Source organism: Cyprinodon tularosa, unplaced genomic scaffold (assembly GCF_016077235.1).
Source record: "Cyprinodon tularosa strain WSP-4 unplaced genomic scaffold, ASM1607723v1 ctg1043, whole genome shotgun sequence".
Classification (NCBI taxonomy): domain Eukaryota; kingdom Metazoa; phylum Chordata; class Actinopteri; order Cyprinodontiformes; family Cyprinodontidae; genus Cyprinodon; species Cyprinodon tularosa.
Genome location: NW_024037831.1, coordinates 202,479 through 212,157, shown reverse-complemented (window position 1 = coordinate 212,157; position 9,679 = coordinate 202,479). Strand labels below are relative to the sequence as shown.

The window sequence follows — 9,679 nt, the reverse complement described above, 5'->3', positions numbered from 1 at the left end:
ATGTCGGGGACGGAGAGCCTTTAGCCAGCTGCCATCTTGTCCGCCTGCCCACGTGACTCCTATAACATATTTTCTAAATTTTGAGAAACTGAAATGTTTCCATGTCCAACAAAAGTCACAGAACACAGAATAGGACGGAGAACGCTACAGTGGCTACATGTGTTATGCTAACAAATGCTGCATGCTGCTCTTTTAAAACATAACAATACATCATACATATCTTACATTCTTCATGTATTTGGTATTAAATAAACTGCAACAAACTAGAATAAATGGAAATCAAACTTTAAATCTTATAAACCACAACAGTTAAAGTTCCAGAAAGACCAGAAAAAACTAAAACATACACAGCTTTTAGACCATGGAGAAAATTAGTTAATACAGATATAATAAAGCAGCTGGGCTTTTCTGATTCGCCGATGGGAACATTTTAGTGTGGGCTGTATTTGAACATGGCCTTGGCGATCTCTGACAGACTGTTTCCAAACTCGGTCAGGACCAAATATTCAGCCATGGTCTGATCCTGGTACTGTTTCTCAGCATCATATGCCTTCGCCAGCAAACGGCTGCACACAGTCTCCACCGTTTTATGGTTCAACACTGACTCAGGACATCTGAAAACACAAACATGAGGGGCTGTTATGTTTAGTTATCTTATCTATGAGAGATTAACGAGTGTAAGTTAGTGAGTTAGCTAGTCTCACATGTCCAACTCTTTGCCTGCTGTCCCCTTAGCATCCGCTCTAGAGCTGTCTAATTGGTTCAAGCAACCAACACACTTGCAGCTGGAGGAACATCCGATGTTCGCCTGCGAGAAAATGCATAAGTCAGTTTCATAGCAGAATCAGCATGATCGGATTAACTACAGTTATTAGGGTTGAGTAAAGCTGTGAGGGAAATAAGCGACGCCACAGGTCTAATAAATTAATAGTTTACCACAGGTTTTCCGCGGGTCATTACAAATCATTAAAAGTCATTAAATTACTATTTTTTTTAAATAAGGCCTTAATTGGCACTAAAATTCATTAAATGTGATTATCGTGGAGTTTAAAATGCTTTATTTAAAAAATAAAAAAAACCTTTATGAAAACAATTTCATCAGTTATACATGCTCTGCGTATTTGAGCGGAACTGCTTCCGGTTGATCGTAAAGCTGTATGATCGTAAAAGAAGCTTGAAGCGGAAAAAAAGCTGGAGAATGGGGAAAAAGCTAATTTCAAACAAAAGTGGCTGGAAAACAAGTAATTCGGGACATGGCTGCAGCCTGTCGACACTAAAGAGGACGAAGGATTTTGGCGTGTTTTATATTTATATATATATTTATACATACATAGTCATGGGTACTTGTTTAATGGCATTAAAATTATTAATTTAAGAGCATTAAAAAAAATATTAAATTAGAGTTCCTCATTCCTGTATAAACTCTGTACCAATGTTAAAAGATGGCTCCTCACTTCCCATCTCCCAGTAGGACTCTAATTCCAAACACACCCCTGCTTACAACTGTCAATCCCTTTATCGTCCCACAGCGGCAAAATTTAACTCTGCATTTAGCCCATCCCCTTTGGGAGCAGTGGGCTGCCACTGTGCGGCGTCTGGGTAGCAGTGTGGGGTTAAGGGTATTGCTCAAGAATCCAAAGTGGAGGCTGTGGGGATCTAACCCGGTACTTGCAACCTTCTCAGAGCACAAGCGCACTGCTCTAACCACTAGATCAGAGGTCACGGATTAGCGAATAACCTTCCGGATCCGGATCCACCTGCTGGCTAATCCGGACCCAACCTGATTTCAAACATTTATAAATTACCGCATGTTGTCCGACGGCAGTGTCTAAATGTCACTTGCACCGTTTCTCCTGTTAATACGGTAAAGACCCTCCAGGCTGCCAATAAGCCGATGAGCTGCGTCAGTCTGGGTTGCTGCTGCTAGCTAGTTTTAGACACAGAAACTGAACGATTGTTGTTCTCTACTTCAAAGGACTTTAGATTTTAAAATGGACAAATGTTATATTTTTTTATACATTTTTTTATTTAAAAATTCTATGTATAACATGGATGCATAAACACCTCATTTTATTTCATTGTTAAATTCTGTTTATAATTAAAAAAAATACCTCCGGACTTTTACTGGTTGATGATTTTCTCTATTCAGACCCAGCTGATTTTTAATCGGTTACCCTTGGTCTAAGCCAACACTCTGTAGACATCAATCAATCTCAGACGTAATGCATACTGCACACTAGGGTTGTTAAAATATTTAGATGTTTAATGTAATATGTCAAAATGGTAACACACTGACTGATTCAGTTTGGTCTAGATTGTGAGGCTTCGGTGTCTGAGTGTGTGTGCATCTGGTGCATACTCACCTTATGGCAGTCACAGTAGCCCTTCAGGCATCCAGAGAGTCTGCAGTTGCAGCCTTTGTTGCACCAATTTCTGGTCTTTCCTGACTTCTGCCCAACAACCTGAGACTTGAATCCATTCGGGTTACGTCTTAACTGAAACGACAAAACAAGAAAACAACAACAAACAAAACCCTTATGCTCAAACAGTTTCACTTCCGAGCACATGATAAATGTAGACATTTCATTTTCAATTTTGTCAGATTTCATGTTGAATTCCTGTTAAAGTACTATTTCCCAAGTATAACTGGTACAATCACTGGACCTCATGCAACATAATTATTGTAGTCTTATTGTAACTTTCTTTTACTCCCCTCCCACCATTAGCTCCTACGAGTACGCCACCTCAGATACAACAAAAGTTCTTTACTGCAGATAACTGTGCAAATGATCGACCCTCTGGTTGCTTATCTGCTCTGTTGTGTAGCTTCAAGCTAGAGAGCAGTTTGGCTTTATTTTCTTTGAGTTTTTAACAAGAAACATTCATAATAAAATAGCCTAATATATTTTTTAAACAACAAAAGAGATTGTAGAAAACACATCCAACTGCTCTAAAAGTATTGCTTTATTTTTAAGAGCCTCAGTCTTTTGGGATCTTATCTTAAGTGTCTGTGTGCAGCAGACCTGTCTTTATGGTCATCCCTTTAGCTATGGGCCAATCACTGAAATCCACTTTCAGTCACAGTCTACACTTCCATAGGACTAGTGATGTTTTTAGTATAGTCCACCTTGCAGCTCTGCACGAGTTTTTTTAGCATCCAGAGCGACAAAACTTAATGTAAAAGCCAAGATTGAAGGGTTCGCTGCTGCACGTTTATTACTTTTATGTTAATCCGAACTCGCATGCCGTTCAATTGCAGCTTTTCCTCGACTGCTTACGCCTACATTGCATCGACAAAGAGGCAGAAACCATGGAATGAATCTCCACTACCTTTGGTCATATATTCACGCTCTTTTGTCCATTCTGGGTTAAACGACGTCCTGGTTTTGACAGAACGCTAACTTTAATACTTAGCATCAGTAATTCTGATCCTTGTTTACTTTTGTAACCAATGACAAGCAGATTTTTATCTGACACGCCACCACTCTTAGCCAATCATCTGTTAGATCAGATAGTGATGCATTTTTGATGATTGGATATTGTGCTGCAGCCCAGAAAAAAAATAAAAAAATAAATGACATGATAGTGTCAGCAGTACATTGGGAGGACTACCCTAACATACACTAGCTAATGGACTTACAAACTAAATGTATGAACCAGATATCTTGGATTGCCAAACCTTGATTGCTTCACGACGTTCCTCTTCATGTTCTTCATTGTTCTGGCAGTTAGAGCAGCCACAGTTGCTGCACATCACTCCAGCAGAGAAACACTCACAGTAGCTTAGAGACACAAAAACACAATATAAGTTCCTGCTGTGTTTATGGATTACCTGCTTAAATGTGGCCCTAAGTTAAATAAAGTAAATTTCAGACAGACCCCGCCACAAACGGTAGAAAATGTTTCCCAGAAATCTCACAACTGAATATTATAATTAATTCATTTAAGCATTATGTCACTTTCGGCCACTAGGGGCGTTAGACCTGTAACTTCCAGGTTAAGCACCCCTGAAGGCCACTGGCAGAACTGCACTGTAGCTAAATGAACCAATCCCCCTCTGTGTTCTGCCTAACAGCAGACCAGTTTAGACCGGCAGCTTGAGAAGTCAGACTGAACAAAAGCTAATATCTGTTAGTGATATTATATATATTATATATACTGCAACATTCTGCTGATGACAATAACAGATGAGATGAAATGGAAGATGGTTAACTTACAGCTTGAGGCATTTTGATCTGGTACAGTGGCAGGGCTTCTTGGATTTCAACTCTGAAAACAGGCCGGCAGGTCTACCAGGACAAAAGGCGGAAACAAACTCAACTTTGGCTTAAATCACCAACAGAGTTAATATAATGCAGTCTTAAGTGCTGGTTATCCACCCGCAGCAGTGAGTCGTAGTAAGCTTGAGATTTTTAGTGTTACTGCTGCTGCAAAACAGACCTTTTGCAACACATTTCTCTTGAGTTTCAGAACTTATAGAGCCAGAGTGGGTGACAAAGCCTGCCTTGGTGTGAAACACTGACACAAAGAGGACCCCTGCTCTGAGCCTGGAAACCCCTGGTTGTTGGCCTGCCTGCTGAGCTGGATGAAACTCAGCTTTCCAAATGGACATGGGCAACAAGGTCTGCAGGTCTGGCATGATTAGGGACAGAACAAACAATATATCTTTTGACGATGAGTAGAGACAAGCTAACAGAATAAACTGCATGCTATGCTACAGTAACATGTGTTGAGCTGTTGTTGAAGCTTGGACAAGCTTTTTTTCACTAAGGGTTAAACACTGATATAACATTAGTGTTCAGTCATTTAGTGGAATCCTGATGTCTATTCGCTGCTAGCTATTTCAAGGAGGGTAAAGAATAATTTAACTAAAGGTTATTGGTTCTTGATTAAGCAAATCATTCAATAAAACATTATTTGGCCAAATAATGTTTTATTCACCTCATGGATTTGCATTGTGAATTGGTCTGAAAACAATTTCTTTAAAATTAGTGAAAAGCTAATTTGATCACATCCCAAATTCTTCCAGATAAACTTTGGTTTTCAAACACAGAATCCATCTTAAACTGTAATATGTTTTTCAACCGTTTTCCCCTTCCTCTTTGTACATAGTAGTTAGTTTTGTTCAGTTGAGTTTTACTAGTCTTAGTTGGGAGTGTTAAACTGAATTATGTTTGACTTGGAGCTGAATGATTTTTGTTAATAAACTCTTATATTTTGAACAGAAGTTGTGGTGAATTTATTCCATGTATGTGCAGAAATAACTGTTTGACCATGATTAGTGCTCGAATAACTCTTTCATCTATTGTTCTAACACACAGCTAGTAGGGCCTGTGTTCATAAACAATATATAACAGCTGAAATAATATCTGATTAAATCAGATATTTACCACCCCTACAGGGGAGGGCAATACACATCTTAAAGTATCAGAAATATGAATTCCCACCTGGCTCGGAAATTAATTTAACATAAAATAACAACAGATGCATGGCCCATCATAGAGAGCCAGCAGCTCTGGGCAAATTCTAGATGTACACTTGCACCTCAAAAACAAAGAACACACATTTGAAGACAAAAGATTTTAGACAGAGAGGACAGATGGTTTGAAAGAGGTGCCAAAGAAGCAATCTTTGTGGAAAGAGAAAAGCCATCAGTGAGGAGAGGGGAAGGATTCAGGTTTAAACTTTTAAGCATTTATAATTCAGTCATGGAAATCATTCCCAGGAAGTTACATAAGCACTGCCATCATGATTCAAAATGCCAATCACATAGCAAAGAAACTGCAAAAGGCTCCAACAATCCATAAGAACAAGGGCTTACTATTTGATTGAAATCTGACTTGGAATATTAGCAGGAGGATTGACCTCCATGCCTCTGAAATACATCAGCACTCAAACTAGGGTTTGTTGTGGTCCGAGGCCAACATGATTGAGAAAGACTCCTGGATAGGTGTCGAAACATCATTAAAAAGCTGAGCAAAAGTCTGATTGCCTTCCAATTAAAGGTCAAATAGAAAGGAGTACGTCCACAACAACCAGGGGTTTCCAGGCTCAGAGCAGGGGTCCTCTTTGTCTCAGTGTTTCACACCAAGGCAGGCTTTGTCATCCACTCTGGCTCTATAAGTTCTGAACTCAAGAGAAATGTGTCGCAAAAGGTCTGTTTTGCAGCAGTTTGGTTCTGAAAGGAATGGCTCTGTATCATGAAAAAGAAAGTTTAATTATCCAAAGGACCCAGTTTTGCATCAAATTTTGATCCTGAAAGTAAATAGATAAGACAAAAAGCAACCGGACAATCTGTGGCGTCCAAACCGCTCCAGGAAACTATGTTGGGCTCACATCCCGGCAGATTCTTTTATCATAAATTCTCCTCTCACAGCATCAGTTGGATTCAATATACCAAAGTATCAACAGCTTGTTTTCTCTGTTGTGTAGCTTTAGTAAAGCTGATTCAAAACATTGTTTGTTTTTTTTTATTATTAAATATTTTATTCAATAAAACAGCGAACCCCAGCTAGTTACACAGTTTAGTACAGCTGCAGCTCCAGACGGATTTCCGTATCGTTATGGTCCGGGCTCCAGAACAACAAGAACCGTGATGGATAACAGTCAGCTCAGGCGGGGACCCGCAGCTTGAACCCCACTGGCCCCGGAGCCATGAGCCAAACCAATAAAAACCACATCTGACGGACAATGTTTCCAACCCGGACAGCAGAAAGGACCCGGTGCTTGGACCGCTCCCTGCGATCGGGTTACCGAGGGAGCGCCTTCCCCATCCAGGCTCAGCGGCGCAGCACAGCCTGCTATTCAGAACCACCCGCACCGCACACAGGGCTCCAACACTGACTGCCAGCCTTCACAAATCTTCAGATCTTAGTGTAATATTTCATGGTATAAACAACAAAATGCTGGACATTTTTTCCCTTGTGATGTATTTAATTTTATACATACTATCAAATTAGAAACTATAAGTATGTGTTTTCTATTTGAACTTTAAAGCCTGTTTGTTGTTGCCATGACTAAGAATTTACACAGGCACATTATTCACTGTCTTCATTAGGTTTTAAAAGCCCCTGAATGCCTTTGCACCAAAATATTAATTGTTGTGTTAATGTTGTATCAGTCTACTTCCAGAGAACTGCAAACACCCTGAGTATTTTTAAATCAACTTGTTTAAAGATGTATTTAACTGCTCTTTATAAGCTATTATTATTATTATTATTATTTAAGTCTGTAGTCCAATTTTTATTCCCATTTATGTAACTGCAACGTAATAACAATGTATTTTCTTGATATAAAGCACTTTGACTACTTTTTGAAATAAAAATAAGTTTATCTTATTCTTCTAATTATATAATAATTTAAAATCCATATTTCTTACCTCTGGATCGAGGCCTGCACCTGGATGTTGGATGTCTGAACTCTGCTATCATACATGGAACATGCTGTCTGATGGTATTCTGGGATCTAAGCATAAATACATCACTGAATACTTGAATATTATATCTAAGCATTAAGTACCCAGTTAGGTTGAAATACCATCTCTGGAGCTGCAGAAATGACATCATCTCTCACTCCTTTTGGAGTCTGCAGCACACTGTCAACTGATGAAAACAGAGAAAATTATGAGGCTATAGTTCTTCAAAATAAATCAAATATTTTCTTTTATGTATTTTTCTCTCCTTCACAAAAAGAAGCCCTACTTGTCAATACAGTATTTCAAACCGTTGCTGCAGCGCGTTGGAGGGCCCTCCTCTATCACCTATCAGGGACTATGTTTGATGGATAATGGAGAAAAATCTACATACATGTTTCTAAAGACCAGCTGAGCTAAACAGGAAGAGTAAAATGAGACATGGGGAGTAATCAGGGTGGACCCGGGTAGATCTTAGCTTGGACTCCTTTAAAAACTGCAGTCTGGCTCCTTTGCTCTGCTGCCACACCTGATTCTGCCCCGTCCCTCTTGGCTCCATAATCTCTGGCCCATTAGGATGAACTCACCTGCCTGCCCACCATTATCCACTCATGAAAACTTCTTGCCTTATTTCACTGTTAGCGGGAATAGCGGGAAGGAATCAGCTCTATCGCTGCATTGTAGGTTTTTTAAAACTGAAATCTAAATCCCCCCCCGTTTAAGGTTGGTTTTTCCTTCCTAACATAGATGTCTTCCTTCACGCCTCTCTCAACCCGCCTTTCTTCTTTGTCCAACATTCTGTACCTCAAAAGAATGTCCTTTGTCCATACGGTGGTGGTGTACCACTTGTTGTCTTGTTCCGAGGAGGTCGCAATGGGACCTCCCCTGGATGGGAAAGGAAATGTCTTCAAACTTGAAGTCCAGTGGATTGTTTTTTAACTTTTTTGGAATGACTATGATCTGGATGACTAAGAATCTCTATAAAAAAGTTAATCCTAACCTTCACTTGGAGCCATTTTACAGTATTGGTATGATTTTGCAGGTTCTAAGTCAAGGTATGTAGGTCCTTCCTCTTTAGGATTAACGAGCACTTCCTGTTCATCTCCATACAACACCTGAAAATAAAAAGAGGTCATCTTCAGTCCCCCAAGTCTAACATCGGAAATGTTCTTAGAAATAAAATATGGGAAGATACACTTTTTTTTTACAGTAGACCAGGGGCAAACAATTAAAAATCAGTGGGGTCCGAATAAAGAAAGTCATCAACCAGTAAAGGTCTGGAGACATTTTTAATTATGATCTGTCACTTTAAACATAATTTAACACTGAAATAAAATAACATGTTTATGCATCTATGTTAAACATTGAATTTTTTTAATAAAAAATATATTTAAAAAATATAACATTTTATGATTTTAAAATCTAAAGTGTTCTTTGATGTAGAGAACAACAATCATTCAGTTTGGTTTAAAGACAATTTCCTGATTGCCATATTTTCTCAAACACCTGAACTGAGCGTTTGTTATTTTCTTTCTTTTTTCTGTCTTAATGAGAGCAGTGGGCTTTATGCTGCCCTGCAAGGCTTTAAACCTGGGTTTGGATGGAGACTAAGCCATTCTAAAGCACATATCAAGGAGCTCATTTTCAGCCTGGTGGAGAATCCTGCTTCACAGCAGCAGGTTGAGCCAAACATCCTCTAAATGTGCAGGGTCATCTTTGAGCACCATTTCACTTTTCTTTCACCAGTTTCACTGCAGTTCTTCCAGCAGTCCACACTTTCTCTGCTCTCTTTTTCTCATCGTCTTCTCCTTTTTTCCCATCGCCCGGCTTGCCACAGGTTTGCCTGCTGTGTCTAAAAGTAGCAGCAGCAGCAACCCAGACTGACAGCAGCTCATTGGCTAGTTTGGATCACGTGCAGCCTGGAGCCAGCTCTCTGGAGGGGTTTACCGTATTAAGAGGTGAAGCGGCGCAAGTGGCATTTAGACAGCAGTAATTAATAAATGTTTTAAATCAGGTTGGCTCCAGATTAGCAAGCAGGTGGGTCCGGCTCCTGACCACGGTCCACTGTTCCATGACCTCTGTAGTAGAGTAACTGGGAGGTGTATTAGCTGGAAACAGTGTTTACATGAAATAGCTGTAAATTGCCACTTGTTTTGGGCCCTTTAATGCATAAATGCCCCGTTTCCCAACCTTCACGTCTGTTTTAAAGCGTTGCCGGGCTCATTAGCATATATAGGCACCAGGTGTGCCCGGCAAGCTACGAGAGTC

General features: G+C 39.8%; 1 protein-coding gene across 1 annotated transcript in view; it reads right to left on the bottom strand.

Annotated features, from left to right (window-relative positions):
- Window positions 1–307: 307 nt before the first annotated feature.
- LOC119782212 (protein lin-54 homolog) overlaps window positions 308–9,679 on the bottom strand; it is a 19,468-nt gene continuing 10,096 nt past the window's right edge. Inside the window, exons 7-14 of the mRNA XM_038283081.1 lie at window positions 8,412–8,526; window positions 7,537–7,601; window positions 7,379–7,464; window positions 4,218–4,289; window positions 3,680–3,782; window positions 2,364–2,495; window positions 705–808; window positions 308–614 (exon numbers count right to left, since the gene is read on the bottom strand). Coding sequence (XP_038139009.1) covers window positions 431–614; window positions 705–808; window positions 2,364–2,495; window positions 3,680–3,782; window positions 4,218–4,289; window positions 7,379–7,464; window positions 7,537–7,601; window positions 8,412–8,526 — 861 coding nt within the window. The 3' untranslated portion in view covers window positions 308–430. The remainder of the gene's footprint in view (window positions 615–704; window positions 809–2,363; window positions 2,496–3,679; window positions 3,783–4,217; window positions 4,290–7,378; window positions 7,465–7,536; window positions 7,602–8,411; window positions 8,527–9,679) is intronic.